At 38.8% G+C, this 17,456-nt stretch overlaps 1 protein-coding gene and 1 non-coding gene across 2 annotated transcripts in view; both read left to right on the top strand.

The window, feature by feature from the left end:
* KIAA0825 (KIAA0825 ortholog) overlaps positions 1–14,765 on the top strand; it is a 525,573-nt gene extending 510,808 nt beyond the window's left edge. Inside the window, exon 21 of the mRNA XM_066381842.1 lies at positions 11,470–14,765. Within this exon, the coding sequence (XP_066237939.1) occupies positions 11,470–11,587 (118 nt within the window). The 3' untranslated portion in view covers positions 11,588–14,765. The remainder of the gene's footprint in view (positions 1–11,469) is intronic.
* Positions 14,471–14,546, top strand: TRNAS-AGA (transfer RNA serine (anticodon AGA)). Its single transcript has one exon. It is a non-coding gene; the product is annotated as a tRNA-Ser (tRNA).
* Positions 14,766–17,456: the final 2,691 nt, after the last annotated feature.

Raw genomic sequence — 17,456 nt, 5'->3', positions numbered from 1 at the left:
TAACCTTGTGGGTTAAATTTTAAATCTCAGAAAATGGTTTTAGGAGTACTACCCCCTTGTAACATGGTGTTGAACAGTATAGTGATAAAAAATCTCTACCCTTCAAGTTACTAAAACCGATATGACCAATAACTTAACTCTGACCATATGGGAACATATGGAGAAACTGAGATGACCAGAAATAGCAGTTTCTGGATCCAGCCAAGGTTGGTGCTAGGAGATGAGGAGAATCTCACACAATGAAGAAGAAATGTAAATTAAACCCAGGAATGGTCTCTCAGATAATCCTCCATTTCTCTCCACTCTTTCCCTTTTCCTTCACTCTTATAAATCTCACCTCCCAGGGCTGGCCAGCTCATACTGAACCTACCCCTTCAACAAGGAAACCTATGGGGGGAAAGGGATCCTAACAAGAGTTTTCTATGGAAATGCAATGCCCATGCCAAAGTGCTATGCCCAAAGTAGAATAATTCCTCTCCCCCACCCCCAAACTTGATATGATTTCCTCATGCATAACAGGCTATTTATTACCTAGAGTTCTAAATACAATTAAACAGGGGCTTATGGAAGACATTCATTGAAATGCTGCTTGTTTGTTGCTAGAAGTCCTGTCCCCTTCACGATTCCATATACAGAAAACCCTGAAGACTCTACCAAAAAAACATTATAAACAATAAACAAATACAGTTGCAGGATACAAAATCAGTGTCTAAAAATCCATTGCATCTTTGTGTATTAACAATGAAATATCAGAAAAAAAAATGAAGAAAAGAATATCATTTCAATTGCAACATAAAAATTGAAATACACCCCTGGCCGGGTAGATCAGTTGGTTAGAGCATCATCCCGATAGGCCAAAGCTGTCCAGGCTGCATTCAGGAATCAACAGTGAATGCATAAATAAGTGGAACAATAAATCAATGTCTATTTTTTCTTGCTCTCCCTCTCCCTCCCTCTCTTCCTTCCTCTCTCTCTAAAGTGAATAAATAACTTTTAAAAACTGAAAAAGAAGCCTGGCCAGGTGGTGGTATAGTGGATAGAGCATCAGCCTGGAACACTAAGGACCCAAGTTTGAAACCCCAAGGTCAGTCACCCCCTGAGCGCAGGCTCATCTGGCTTGAGTGCAGGCTCACCAGCTTGATGGTAGTGTCACCAGTTTGAGCGTGAGATCATAGACATGACCCCATGGTCACTGGCTTGAGCCCAAAGGTCTATGGTTTAAGCCCAAGGTCACTGGCTTGAGCAAGGGGTCACTGGCTTGGCTGGAGAAACTGCGCTGCCCCCCCACCCCCCAACCGCCGGTCAAGGCACATATTAGAAAACAGTCAATGAACAACTAATGTACGCCAACTATGAGATCACACTTTTCATCTCTCTCTCTTTCTGTCTGTCTATCCCTGTCTGTTCCTCTCTCTTACTATATATGAATAAATAAAGGAAATCAAGGATGTATACACTGAAAACTACAAGGCATTACTGAAAGAAATTGAAGAAGACATAAGGAAATGGAAAGACATTCCATGCTCATCAATTGGAAGAATCAATATAGTTAAAATTATCATATTATCTAAAATAATATACAGATTTAATGCAATCCCCATCAAAATTACAATAGTATTTTTCAGATAAATAAAACAAAAAACTTCAAATGTGTGTGGAACCATAAAAGACCCCTGAGAAAAAGGAACAGAGGTACCATACACCCTGACTTCAAATTATACTACAAAGCTACAGTAATGAAAACAGTATGGTGTTGATAGAAAAACAGACACACAAACCACTGTTAACAGAATTGAAAGCCTAGAAATAAAACCACATGTATATATGCAACTCATTTTAGACAGAGGAGCCAAAAACATACAATGTGGAAAGGAAAGCTTCATCAATAAATTGTCTTGGGAAAACTGAAAAGTGGCATGCAAAATGATAAAGCTAGACTACTATTTGACATCATATACAAAATACTTTAAATAATTAAATCAAAATCGATTAAAAACTTAAATATGAGACCTGAAACAATAAAATACATAGAAAAAAACAAAGCTGCTATATATATGGGATTTGATCTCAGAGAAGCTTTTGTGAACTTGACCCAAAAAGCAAAGGAAATAAAAAACAAAAATAAATGGGACTACATAAAAGTGAAAACCTTCTGTACAGCAAAAAAAAAAAAAACCATCAGCAAAACAAAAGTCAACCAACCAAATGGAGGAAGATTACTTACAAGTGATACTTCTGATAAGGGACACATAGATATCCAGAATATATAAAGAACTCATATAATTCAACAATAACAAAAAGCAATCTTATTAACAAATGGGCAGAGGACTTCAACAGACATACAAATGGCTATCAGATATATGAAAAGATTCTCAACTTCACTAGCTTTACAGGAAATGAAAAACAAAACCACAATGAGATACCATCTCACACCTGTTACAATGGCTATTATTAATAGTATAAGAAATAATGGACAAAGAGAAAATGGCAATGGAGTAGGCAGACGTTACAATTCCCACGTCCTAGAACCAAAGTGGATTACAACTTAATTTAGGAACAATCATCTTGAAATCCAACTTTGGATTAAAGGAATCAAGCATCACTGAAGAAACCACACTGAGACTGGTAGGAAGGGTGGAGACAAGAAAAGGGCTGCCCCACTCCCAGGAGCAAGCAGCAGCTCAGAGGATCTCTCACAGTGGGCTGGGTTGCCCAGAGAGTTGTGGGTCCTTAGCCCCAGGACCTAGAGCCCCAGAAACTAGAGGAGGTGTACAGAGAGTATATAACTGAAAGAAGAGCCAGGTTAGTGTTTGCGAGAGGGAGATAGAACTCTCAGACCCAGGCTCTGTCTTAATGGGACTGTGCAGAAAACCTCGTTCACAACCACTCCCCGGTGCTCCAGGAACAGAGAGTGCCAAGACGACTGGAGTTGCGAGAAGAAAGTGTAGTCACAGAGGCACAGGGAGAGACTGTGGGGGACAGCCACCCTAACCCCTGTATTGGGTCACTCTCCAAATCTGAAGTGGCCATTTTTCCTAGGAGAACCAATGCCAGCAAAGGGAAGCAATTACCCCACCCACCTGAGGCTCTCCTACTCCAGTCAGCGTAAAGAGTCACTTAGAAGCAGGGGGTGCATCAGGGACATAGGTTTTGAATGCTGAGGTCTGGGCTACACTGCCCCCCTTCACGTTGTTGAGTACTCTCTGAAGGGTGGGGGGGCCTTGATGTGGCAATAGCCATAGAGCTTGGCGGAGCAGCTTGCAGGGTGGCAGTGGGGCAGAACCTAATGAGGTGGCCTGTGCAGTAGTGGTAATGGCAGTGGGAGGCATTGGAGGATGGAGCCTGGCAAGGTGGCGATTGGGAGCAGAGCCCAGTGAGGCACCCCACGTGCCCACACGCCTGGTGGTGCTGGTGCCTGGGTGCCTGAGGATGCGACGGTGGTGGGGGGCTGGCAGAAAGACCGCACCTCAGGCATAGAGAGGCCACACACACTGGCCAAGAGTAGATAAAAGCCAGCCTAGGAGTGATATTCATAACAGCATCTGGATCCAGCAGAGGCAGCCACAAATTCTGGTTCGCTGTAGCTCAAAGAAGGTTGCTAAGGGCCAGTCATAAGCAGTGACCCCACTGCTCTGCACCAGGTTCCGGCCAGGGAGGTCCAGGGCTGGCACATTCAGTGGCCAGATATGGAGACCATCAGCTCAGGACCTAACAATCCTAGTTAGTGTGGTATCTTAAGAAAGAGCTCCTCACACCTGACCCAGATAAGACATAGAAAACGCTGACACAAATAGCAAAAAGAGCAGTAGCAGCAGACAAGTAGCCCACAACTGATTAAAAACAACAGCTGAGGCCAAACCAAGAAAATCTAGAAACAACACAACTGAAAGCTAGAGGCAGACAACACCAACCCTATACTCAGCTAGCTACACAAACAACACATCCAAAGGAGCAGTCTATATACAGACAAAATGGGAAGACAGAGAAATGCAATCCAAATGAATTAACAAGAGAAATCCCCAGAAAAAGAACTGAATGAAATGGAAATAACCAAGATACCAGATACAGAGTTAAAATAATGATTGTTAGGATGCTCAAAGATCATAGAGCAACAATGGATGAACATAATGAGCACCTAAATAAAGAAAAAGCTAGCATCAAAGAGGACATTGAAATCATAAAAAAGAACCAGTCAGAAATGACAAGTACAATATCAGAAATGAAGACTGCACTAGAAGGGATCAACAGAAAGCTGGATGAAGCAGAGGATCGAATCAGCGATTTAGAGGACAAGATAAATGAAAACACAGAATCAGAACAGCAGAAAGAAAAGAGGATCAAAAAGCCTGAGGAAACTCTAATAGAACTCTAACAAAATGAGCAGAAACAACATCCATATTATAGGGGTTCCTGAAGGAGAAGAGAAAGAACAAGGGATAAAGAGCCTGATTGAAAAAATCATAGCTGAAAACTTCCCTAAATTGATGAAGGAAAATGTCACACAAGTTCAAGATGTACAAAGAATCCCATTAAAGAGGAACCCAAAGAGACCTACACTAAGACACATCATAATTAAAATACCAAAGTTAAGAGATAAAGAAAAAATACTAAAAGCTGCAAGAGAAAAGCAATCAATCACCTACAAAGGAGCCCCCATAAGGATGACATCTGACTTCTCAACAGAAACACTTGAGGCCAGAAAGTATTGGCAAGAAATATTCAAAGTAATGCAAAACAAGAGCCTACAACCAAGACTTCTTTATCCAGCAAAGCTATCATTTAAAATTGAAGAAGAAATAAAAAGATTTTCAGAGGGAAAAAAAATGAAGGAATTCATTACTACCAAACCAATGCTGCAAGAAATGTTAAGGGGCCTGTTGTGAACAGAACAAAGGGGAAAAAAATCTAGAAATAAAGGAATGTAGATTCAAAGAATAAAATGGCAATAAACAACAACATATCAATAATAACTTTAAATGTAAATGGATTAAATGCTATAATCAAAAGACATAGGGTAGCTGTGTGGATAAGAAAACAGGACCCATACATATGCTGTCTACAAGAGACACACTTCAAAACAAAAGATACACATAGACTGAAAGTGAAGGGATAGAAAAACATATTTCATGCAAACAGAAATTTTAAAAAAGCTGGTGTAACAATACTTTATCTGACAAAATAGACTATAAAACAGAGGGTATAGTAAGGGATAAAGAAAGTCACTACATAATGATAAAGGGAGCAATCCAACAGGAAGATATAACCATTATAAATATCTATGTGCCTAATATAGGAGCACCTAAATATATAAAGCAGACTTTGATGGACATAAAGGACAAGATCAACAGCAATACTATAATAGTAGGGTATTTCAATACCACAAAACCTCAATGGATAGATCCTCAAGAAAGAAAATTAACAAAGAAACAACAGCCTTAAAGGACACACTACATCAACTGAATTTGGTATCTTCAGAACCTTTCACCCTAAAGCAGCAGAATATACATTCTTTTCAAGTTCTCATGGTACATTTTCCAAGATAGCCCACATGTTAGGACACAAAACAAGTCTCAATAAATTTAAGAAGACTGAAATCATATCAAGCATCTTCTCTGATCACAATGACATGAAACTAGAAATCAATTACAATAGAACATTTGAAAAACATTCAAACACTTGGAAACTAAATAGCATGTTATTAAATAAAAAACATCACAATGAGATCAAGAAAGAAATAAAAAATTTTCTTGAAACAAATGAAAATGAACATAAAACAACTCAAAATTTATGGGACACAGCAAAAGTTGTCCTGAGAGGGAAGTTCATAGCATTACAGGCATACCTTAAGAAGCAAGCAAAAGCTCAAATAAACAACTTAACCCTGCATCTAAAAGAACTAGAAAAAGAACAGCAAGTTAAGCCCAGAGGAAGGAGAAGGAAGAAAATAATAAAGATCAGAGTGGAACTAAATGACATAGAGGTTAAAAAAAAACAATACTGGCCTGACCTGTGGTGGCGCAGTGGATAAAGCGTCGACCTGGAAATGCTGAGGTCGCCGGTTCGAAACCCTGGGCTTGCCTGGTCAAGGCACATATGGGAGTTGATGCTTCCAGCTCCTCCCCCCCTTCTCTCTCTCTGTCTCTCCCTCTCCTCTCTAAAATGAATAAATAAATAAATAAATAAATAAATAAAAATTAAAAAAAAAGAATACAGAAGATCAATAAAATCAAAAGCTGGTTCTTTGAAAAGGTAAACAAGATTGATGAACTTTTAGCCAGACTCACCAAGAAAAACAGAGAGAGGACTCAAATAAATTAAATTAGAAATGAGAGTGGAGAATAACAACTGATATAGCAGAAATAGAAAGGATTGTAAGAAAATACTATAAAGAACTGTATGCCAAAAAATTAGACAATCTAGGTGAAATGGACAAATTCCTTGAAACATATAATCTTTTAAAAATCAATCTACAAAAATCAGTAAACCTAAACAGACCAATTACAACAAATAAGACTGAAACAGTTATCAAAAAACTCCTAACAAACAAAAGCCCTAGGCCAGATGTCTTCACAGGCAAATTCTACCAAATATTTAAAGAAAAATTAATTTCTATCCTTTTCAAACTATTTCAAAAAATTTAAGAGGAGGGAAGACTTCTTATGATGCAAGTATAATCCTCATTCCAAAATCAGGCAAAGACACTACAAAGAAAGAAAACTAAAGGCTAGTATCCCTGATGAATTTAGATGCTAAAATTCTCAACAACATATTAGCAAACTGGATCCAGCAATACATGAAAAAAATCATACATCATGATCATGTGGGATTTTTTCTGGGGAGGCAAGGCTCGACAATATTCACAAATCAATCAATGTGATTTATCATATAAACAAAAGGAAGGAGAATTATCACATGATTATATCAATAAATGCAGAAAAAGCATTTGATAAAATCCAGCACCCATTTATGATCAAAACTCTCAGCAAAGTGGGAATACAGAGAACATACCTCAACATGATAAAGGTCATCTGTGACAAACCCACAGCCAACATCATACTCAATGGGCAAAAATTAAATGCAATCCCCTTGAGATCAGGAACAAGGCAGAGGTGCCCCCTTTCACCACTCTTATTCAACATAGTTCTGAAAGTCCTAGCCACAGCAATCTGACAAGAAAAAGAAAAAGGCATCCAAACTGGATAAGAAGAAGTAAAACTATCATTATTTGCTGATGATATGATACTGTACATAGAGAACCCTAAAGTCTCAGTAAAAAAAACTACTGGACCTGATACATGAATTCAGCAAGGTGGCAGAATATAAAATTAATATTCAGAAATCAAAGGCATTTTTATACACCAACAATGAACTGTCTGAAAGAGAAATTAAGAAAACAATTTTCTTTACTATTGCAACAAAAAAAAAAAGTACTTAGGAATAAATTTAACCAGGGAGGTTAAAGCCTTGTACTCAGAAAATTATAAAACATTGATAAAAGATATCGAGGAAGATACAAACAAGTGGAAGCATATACCATGCTCATTGATAGGAAGAACAAACATCATTAAAATGTCTATATTACCCAAAGCAATTTATAAATTCAATGCAATTCCCATTAAAATACCAATGACATACTTCAAAGTATGTCAAACATTTATATGGAACCAAAAAAGAACACAAATAGCCTCAGCAATCTTGAAAAAAAAGAATAAAGTGGATGGTATCACACTTCCTGATATCAAGTTATACTACAAGGCCATTGTACTCAAAACAGCTTGGTACTGGCATAAGAACAGGCATATAGATCAATGGAACAGAACAGAGAACCCAGAAATAAACCCACACCTTTATGGCCAATTGATATTTGACAAAGGAGGTAAGAGCATACAATGGAGTAAAGACAGTCTCTTTAACAAATGGTGTTGGGAAAATTGGACCTGCAAAAAAATGAAACGAAACCACCAACTTATACTATTCACAAAATAAACTCAAATTGGATAAAAGACTTAAATGTAAATCATGAAACCATAATCATCTTGGAAGAAAACATAGGCAGTAAGCTCTCCAACATCTCTTGCAGCAATATATTTGCTAATTTATCTCCACGGGCAAGTGAAATAAAACACAGGATGAACAAATGGGAGTATATCAAACTAAAAAGCTTTTGCACAGTTAAAGGCAATATGAAAAAAATTAAAAGACAAACCATACAAAGGGAGAGCATATTTGACAATGCTTCTGATAAAGGGTTAATAACCAAAATTTATAAAGAACTTGTAAAATTCAACACCAGGAAGATAATCCAATCAAAAATGGGAAAAGAAATGAATAGACACTTGTCTGAAGAGGACATACAGATGGCCAATAGGCACATGAAAAAATTTTCAGCTTCACTAATCATTAGGGAAATGCAAATTAAAACCACAATAAGATACCACCACACACCAGTCAGAATTGTGCTCACTAACAAAACAACACACAAAAGTGCTGGCGAGGATGTGGAGAAAAGGGAACCCTCTTGCACTGCTGATGGGAATGCAGACTGGTACAGCCACTGTGGAAATCAGTATGAAGATTCCTCAAAAAGTTAAAAATGGAATTGCCCTTTGACCCAGCCATCCCACTTTTAGGAATATATCCTGTGAATACCAAATCACTGATTCAAAAGAAGAAATGCACCCCTCCATGTTTACTGCAGCATTATTTACAATAGCCAAGATCTGGAAACAGTCCAAGTGTCCATCAGTGGACGAGTGGATTAAAAGGCTGTGGTACATATACACAGTGGAATACTACGCGGCTGTGAAAAAGAAGGAAATCTTACCTTTCATGACAACATGGTTGGACCTAGAAACTATTATGCTAAGTAAAACAAGCCAGGCAAAGAAAGAAAAATATAACCACACTCATTTGAGAAATCTAATGAACAATGTGAACTGAGGAGTGGAATAGAGGCAGAGGTGGGATCAAAGGGACCAGAGGGAAAGCAGACAGAGGGAAAGGGGATGAGAGGATGGGATCAGAGAAGGGAAAGTGATTAGTGAAGTTATATATATCACTCTGTTATAGAGAGCAGGAAAGCAAAACCTGGAGGGAAGGGGTAAAGGGATTGGGGAGGGGGCAAGGGGGACATTGAGGGGAACACAGGTGTGGGAAGGAAAAATATATTCAGTTAGACACGAATCTGTGTAAACAATAAATTAAAATCAATAAAATAAATTTTTAAAAATAGAACAACCCTGGCCAGTTGGCTCAGTGGTAGAGCATTTGCCTGACTTGTGGATGTCCCTGGTTCAATTCCCAGTCAGGGCACACAGGAGAAGTGTCCATCTACTTTTCATCCCCTTCTCCTCTCTCTGTCTCTCTCTCTCTGTCTCTCTCTCTCTCTCTCTCTCTCTCTCTTTCCCTCCTGCAGCCATGGCTTGATTGGAGCAAGTTGACCCTGGGTGCTGAGGATGGCTCCCCTTTGCCTCAGGCACTAAGAGGAGTTCAGTTGCTGAGCAATGAAGCAACGCCCCAGATGGGCAAAACATCTCCCCTTAGTGGGCTTGCTGGTTGGATTCCGGTCAGGGTGCATACAGCAGTCTGTCTCTATTTTCCCTCTTCTCACTGAATGAAAAAAAAGAAATAACAAGTGTTAGGATATGGAGAAAAAGAACCCTTATATACTGCTCATAGTAATGTCAACTTTACAGCCACTGTGGAAAACAATATGAAACTTCCTCAGAAAATGAAGATAGCTGCAATATGACCCAGCAGTCCCTCTTCTGGGTATCTATCTGAAAATTTTTAAAATATTATTTGTAAAGATATATGTACCTCTGTGTTTGTTGCCACATTATTCAAAGTAGGCAAGACATGGAAACAGTAGTGTCCTTCAATGGATAACCAGATAAAGAAAATGAGTTACATATATATAATTCAATACTACTCAGCCATAAAAAAGAACGAAAAAGCACCATTTGTGACAACATGGATGGATCTTGAGAGTATTATGCAAAGTGAAATAAGTCATGTGGAAAAAGATAAGAACCATATGATTTCACTCATATGTGGGATATAAAGCAGAAAACAACAGACAGACAAATTCATAGACAGAAAATTATGAAGGTTCCCAGAGGGAAGGAGAAGTGGGGAGAGATAAAGAGGGTAAAGGGAGTCAAATACATTGTGGCAAAGGGTGACAAGACTATGGATGGTGAGTGCACAATGCAATCAATATACAGATGATGTATAATAGAACAGTGCATTTGACAGTCATTAACCATGCCTGACCTGTCGTGGCACAGTGCACCAAGTGATGATCTGGAACACTGGGTCGCCGGATGGAAGGTTGGAAACCCTGGGCTCACCTAGTCAAGGCACATATGGGAGTTGATGCTTCCTGCTCCCCCCTTCAATTTCTTTCTCTCTTCTCTCCCCTCTAAAATGAATAAATAAAAGCTTTACAAATAAAGTGAGTTATTAACCAATGTCACCCCAATATATTTAATAAAAAAAAAATCCTGTTCTTTTGAAGACCTTATAGCAGAAGGTCTCTTAGGATGTATCAATATTGGCTTTATAATCCTTTTGTGCCAGTGTATCATGGTGGATGGCTTATGTAGAAATAAGAGGAAAAGAAAAAGGAAATATATATATGCAGATGATTCCTTGTTGGAGTGCTGGGTTAAGTATGCCCTGACCAGTCCTGGGAAGGTGGCATATATGAGAGAGGAAGGAGGGGAAGAAAGGATTAACCATGTTGGGTTATTGTGATAGTATTTACTTTGTAAGATTATATATATACTTAGTTCCATACTCCTACATTTTATCCTATTATTTCTTAATCACACAGAATTAGAAAATCTTTCATATTTTTCTTTCTTTTTTTTATTCCTTTTAGCAAATGCTTTGTGAAACCTTGCTAATAGTTTGCTAATTTTTTTTAGGTGATTTAACTTGATTACTTCAAATTTGATCTTAGTTCTAGGAATAGATTGACTTGCTTTTAAGGTATATTCAATTTAGCTTATGGTATATTGTTGCTGCTGAAGTCTTCCTGATAAACCTCTTTGCAACTTAAATCCACTGATAGGTTGATCAGTGATGGAAAAATACTATGAAAAATTTGTGTATATTAATTTCTAATTCTAGAATTCATTTATATGCATGTATATCCTGGTAAACCATATATATATATTTTTTTTTTTTAATTTAGAAATACAGAAACCTCATTTAAAACAATACTTTAAAATTTTACCCTGGAGTAGAATTGGTTTGACTATTTCCCTCTCCCATTCTCCTGGCTCACTTGCAGAAGCAATGCCAATTGAATTGTGTTACCCAAGAGGTAGTTAGTAAAAGGATAAACAAGGAGAAACAGATGCCTCAATAAACCAGGGGATACACATATTCAAGTCTTGAATAACTGAGTGTTGACTGTAGTTTGGAAGTTACAAAAATATTAAGATGTGATTTTTCTTTTAGGTGGGAAATGAAGAAGGATGAAAGACTAGAAGAGGAAGAAAAAGCAATGTTGGAACATTTAAAACGAATTTGCAACATCCAGAACCCTTCTGCCTCAGATAACACAGAGGAAGAGTAATCTGCAGAAAACAGCAACAGCTATATTTTAGGAAATAATCACATATAATGGAGTAGGGTTTTTACTACAGTCCATAGGAACCTCAGCTGTACTGTGAAGCATGAAACCAATAATAAGTAATCTCTGAACTGAAAAACTACAGCACATAAAGGATAAAGTACTATATATTCTTTATTTTAAAAATAATTTCACGTTTTTCTTTCCCCAATCTTTCTCTTTAGGTGATATAACTGCTGCCATCTCGTGTTCCCTTTGAATTATTTTTCTTCCTCCAGTCTTGAAGTATCTATGACAACAGGCAAATATTTGGGAATCTTTCCCCTACGGATTTTTAAATACAACATTTGGATGTTAAGTTGAATGAGTCATATGGCCTCCTAAGAGTCATCTGAAAATTTCAATCTCATTTCATAGCTACATCCCAAGTCCAGGTCTTACCAGCCTTCTCTCCTATAGCCTCTTCTTCATCCAATTTATCTTAATCATAGCCTCAAAAATCACTTTCCTGAAGTCTAGCATTATTTAGATCTCTGCATATAATAGTTTCTTAAACACAAGTTTCAATCATATGTTTTCAGATCCTATACCCAATGGCTCCATGTTTAGGCAACAGCCAGCCATCCTCTTGGCTCAAGCCACACACTTGCCATTTTTCCCAACCAGAAACCATTTTTCTTACAAAATTTATGTTCAAAACTGACTTCAGCAATCTACTTTACAGCTCATTATCTATCGTTTGTTACTTCTCTTAGTTTCATTCTGTTACACACACTAAGGAAATGAATGTGTTCTAACCTTCCTGTCAGTGCCTTGTTATAGATTATAAAAACTTTAAAGGCCTTACAGTATAACATGAAGTCTTCTTTTATAACAAAAAGCTCCCCAAATACCTGCTACAAAGTCATTCATCTAGTCGTCAATTAATAAACACAGATGTTTGAATGCCGTTGAAAAAAGACAATGAGGACATTTTGGCTAGTGAGCAATCTGCAGGACATCTGGGAGAAGCTTCACAGCATGAGCTATTTTAGACCATATGACACTGAATAGCATAGTTTCTGATGTTCTCAGATTGTTCACGTTCTCATGTTCTGTGATATTTATAAAATACATATAGGCCTCATGATACCAAAGGAAAGCTATTAAGTATGCTTCAAAGAGCAAAAACACTTGGCATGCATAGGAGGCCACCTTAGAAAATCTCTTGCATTATTTCTTTTCACAAAAACACGTAAATGGCAGCTGCCTGACAGGTAATACATTTTATTTTTAAAGAATTTACTTTAATTGGTTAGTACAGGTGGGGCAAAAGTAGGTTTATAGATGTTAGTATGGAAAATATAGTAATAGGTAAAAATACAAGAATAAACTTTTGCATACTCACAACTATAAACCTACTTTTGCCCTACCCTGTATAATCATAAACCAAGTGTTTTATGACATGGTTGAAATCTAAAAACTTAATGTAGATCATTTAAAAAATTATTAGAAACTTTTATGAGAAATGAACTTTCCATCTAATCTTTCCTACAAGAAGTTCTATAACAACATAAGGCAACAGTTAACTATTCCTTCAGCTTAGTGATGGTCTATTTATTAAATCTGCATAACTATGTTTTATTAGGATAGACACTAAAATAGAAAGGCAAAATAAAAATAAATAGATCAATAACCTAAATTAAATAATCTTATAAAGTTATAGGATTCCATATTTGGGTTCTTTTATCTTGGAAAATAACTAAAGATCATCTTTTAACACTATTATAAATTAAATCTATATTTTCTGTACTAATCCTGGAAGTGATTTAGTTCTAGAAAAAAATCTTCTATGACTTCCTTTCTAAAGAAATATAGTAAAAGGAGAATGGGATGAGTTGGAAGGAAAGTAGAAAAGAAAGAAGAGCTTACAGCTGAATTCTCTCCCATACTTGCTCAGCCATGGTGTAGTAAAATTTATAACTAGAAATGCTAAGTGATAAGTCACTGATTTATCAGATCATTTTGACTTTATACTTAATATTTTCTTAAAGTATAAGAATTGATATTTCAAAATGGTTTCCTATCTCACAATTATTGGGCATTTATTTATTTTAACAGAAATGAATACTTCATAACTCTCCATATGCTTACTACAAAAATATTATCTTTCTCACTGTTTTGTTAACTGTATTTTTGTAATTATAAAAAGGTATCTGTTTTACTATTGGTTTAGCAGTTACTATGTGGACACAGTATTAATTAATTTTACATTTTTACCATCTCTACCAAACAAGAAAAAAGAAAAACAAATCACCTGTTTTGTCTACTAATATGTTCTTACTCAAATGTACTATTATTTCAGTTCATTAATTGTGAGTCAAAGAGAACTTCAGGTCATGTGTAATTAGAATATCTTACTACAAAAAAACTTTAAGATTTTTTATGCTTTTCATCATACTTAAAATACTTCATAATAAACAAATATTAAAAAGCTGCATTCAGCCTTAAAAGAAAAAAATCCAGTCACATGCTACAACATAATGAACTTTGAGGACATTATGCTAAGTGAAAACTGTCATGAAAAAGAAAAATTGTGTATGATTCTACTTATTGAGGTATCTGATGTAGTCAAATTCAGAGAAACAAAGTAAAATGGGGGTTACTTGGGTCTAAAGTGAGGGAAAACGTAGTTTAAAGGATATAGACTTTCATTTTTATGAAGAAGTTCTGGAGATTATTTCACAACAATGTGAATATACTTAACACTACTGAACTATACACTTAAAAATGGTTAAGATTTTATGTTTTTACCACAACTAAAAAAGAAAAACTGCTGTGGATGAAATCCCCATAAATGAACATTCCTAATATGATGCCTGAAGACTCTTAAATTTTAATAGGGAGGCCCTGGCTGGTTGGCTCAGTGGTAGAGTGTCGGCCCAGAGTGCAGGAGTCCCGGGTTCGATTCCCAGCCAGGGCACACAGGAGAAGCCCCCATCTGCTTCTCCACCCCTCCCCTTCTCCTTCCTCTCTGTCTCTCTCGTCCCCTCCTGCAGCAAGGCTCCACTGGAGCAAAGATGGCCCGGGCACTAGGGATGGCTCCATGGCCTCTGCCTCAGGCGCTAGAATGACTCTGGTTGCAACAGAGCAACTCCCCAGATGGGCAGAGCATCGCCCCCTGGTGAGCGTGCCGGGTGGATCCCGGTCGGGTGCATGCGGGAGTCTGTCTGACTGCCTCCCCATTTCCAAATTCAGAAAAATACAAAAAAAAACCCCAAAACTTTTAATAGGGAACTATGCGACCAGCATATTCCACATAACAATAAAAAATTATCTGCTTTTCCTTTGAGAAATGTTTTCAACAGCACCATCAGTAAAGCAGTAAACTCTTGTCTCTAGAATTTAAAGAATGCAAAACATTGTAAAAATGTTTTCCCTCAAAATATTGTACATGCCTACAAGGTCTGTATTTGTTACTGTTGCATAACAATATTTTCAGATTTGGCAGCTTAAAAAAAAACATCTACTTATTACCTCATAGTCACTGTGTGTCATGTATCTGGGCATAGGTTAGCTGGGCTTTCTGCTTGGGATTTCACAAGATTACAAGAAAGGTGTCAGCCAAGCCTTGCAGTCATCTCAGGCTCAATTGGGGAAGAATCCTGTAAAGCCAGTAGCCGGGGCCGCCTGGCCCATGTAGGTTCGCATTGGATTTGGACAAACGGTAATGAAACAACAGAAACACAAACTGGTGGGCTATTACTTTTAATCCTAGCTCGCACCCAGCGGGCAAGTAAAAAACACACACTGGGCTCTAAAACCCACTCCTTCAGCGCTCACAAAGCTACTGACTTATCCGAGTTTCCTAGAATCAAAGGTTTCTAGCTCACTGCCTTATTCTCCTTTGTTCCCCATCTCCTTCTGTCTACACAAACTCTGCACAAACTGGCTTCTCCTTCAGCATACTGCCATCTTGGCTGCTTCTCCTCTCCTTCACATGGCCTTTCTCTGCTCTCCAACCTGCTCTGCTCTAATGCTAATCTCAGAAACCAAGAGAGAGCAAGCTCCTAGTCTGCCCCACTTTATAATGCAGAAATCAAAACCTTTAATCCAATATACAGAATAGGGAAGTCTTTAATACAGGGGTCCCCAAACTACGGCCCGCGGGCCGCATGAGGCCCCCGAGGCCATTTATCCAGCCCCCGCCGCACTTCCAGAAGGGGCACCTCTTTCATTGGTGGTCAGTGAGAGGAACATAGTTCCCATTGAAATACTGGTCAGTTTGTTGATTTAAATTTACTTGTTCTTTATTTTAAATATTGTATTTGTTCCCGTTTTATTTTTTTACTTTAAAATAAGATATGTGCAGTGTGCATAAAGATTTGTTCATAGTTTTTTTATAGTCCGGCCCTCCAACGGTCTGAGGGACAGTGATCTGGCCCCGTGTGTAAAAAGTTTGGGGACGACTGCTCTAATACAAAGTCACTTATCTGAGGCATGATGAGATTGCACCACCCCACATCAAAAAGGGTGGGAAAGGCTTAATCCTAAAACCAAGCCCCAGGCTACAAGGATCCTGCCTGCCCACAGCCCGCCCCCAACACACATTAATATCACCTGGGCGATTCCATGTGGGCAGCACCATCTTTAACAAAGTGAGCATAATATATTTTATCTGCCCAACAATCCACCCCTATGCTCACTTTACTACCCACAATCTACACCACTGGCATCCCTGTGCAAGGAAATAAGGCACATTACACAAATTACAACATGAATTTCAACAATTACAGAGGTACACTTCACCAGTCTCTGAGCACTTTGCCGAAAGCGCAAAATGTCCTCGGCCTTCTTTCTAGCCATGGGAAAAGCTTCTTGGGGCAGGAGAAGGGCCTCCAACAAAGCCGCCCCACCCCATCAGGATATTTCACATTGTCCAAAATCTGTAAGTCTATTCAACAAAGGAGCCAGTGCCCACTTCGGTCATAGCCCAGGAGTCAGTCCATGCACATGGGGCCTCAGTCACCCCCCTCATCCCTGCCCTCCTGGCAGGTCTTACACTGTCCCAAGGAGGAGCACGTGGCAATGGCAGTCAGCATTTCCATCTCTGCTCCAGAGAGCATGATGACATCCACCCATATGTCCCAAAATGTCAGTGAGCCCACCAGCGGCTTAGCAGGCACTCCCTGACGTTCCAGCGGCCACTCAGCGATGCAAGCCTGCTTCTAGGGATGTCCGTTCATCCTCCTGCCGCAGCTGCCACCATTTACCTTCTGGAGTCTGCAAATCGCAACTCCGGCCCAATTCTCCTTATCTTCCGGATAGGAGCTGGAAACACCAGCTCCCACTGCCGGCCTTGAGCCCTGGGCTGCTACCGCGGGCCTTGCCACCCCAGCCCCACCCCCGGCCCCGGCCCCGGCCTTCTGCCACAACTGGCTCTTGGAAATCTCCACAACGTCCAGGGCAATCTGCAACTCACGAAGCTGTGATTCCTCCTCTGTCAACTGCTCCATTTCCAAGCAAATCTTGCGAACCAGGTCGGCCTCCTTCTCCAGTGCTCCCTCCAGCTCCAGGGTCGGCATCTCTTTCTCCCATGTTTGCTCCAGCTCCTTCCACTGCTCGGTTTGCAGGTCCTGGGCAGCCTCTTCCACAGAGCTCTCCATTTCCTCATGCATGGCTGTAAAAGTCAGCCAGCCTATGGCCCCCAAAAGGACAGCCATGGGGAACCATAACAGCAGCCAGTCCTCTACTCCAGTGGTCCCCAACCCCTGGGCCACAGACCATTACCAGTCCATGGACATTTGGTACCAGTCCGCAGAGAAAGAATAAATAACTTACATTATTTCCGTTTTATTTATATTTAAGTGTTGGGCAGATAAAATATATTATG

This window comes from Saccopteryx leptura, chromosome 4 (assembly GCF_036850995.1).
Source record: "Saccopteryx leptura isolate mSacLep1 chromosome 4, mSacLep1_pri_phased_curated, whole genome shotgun sequence".
NCBI classification, from domain to species: domain Eukaryota; kingdom Metazoa; phylum Chordata; class Mammalia; order Chiroptera; family Emballonuridae; genus Saccopteryx; species Saccopteryx leptura.
Note: the sequence above shows the minus strand (reverse complement) of the source record. Positions and strands in the feature narration are given on the sequence as shown.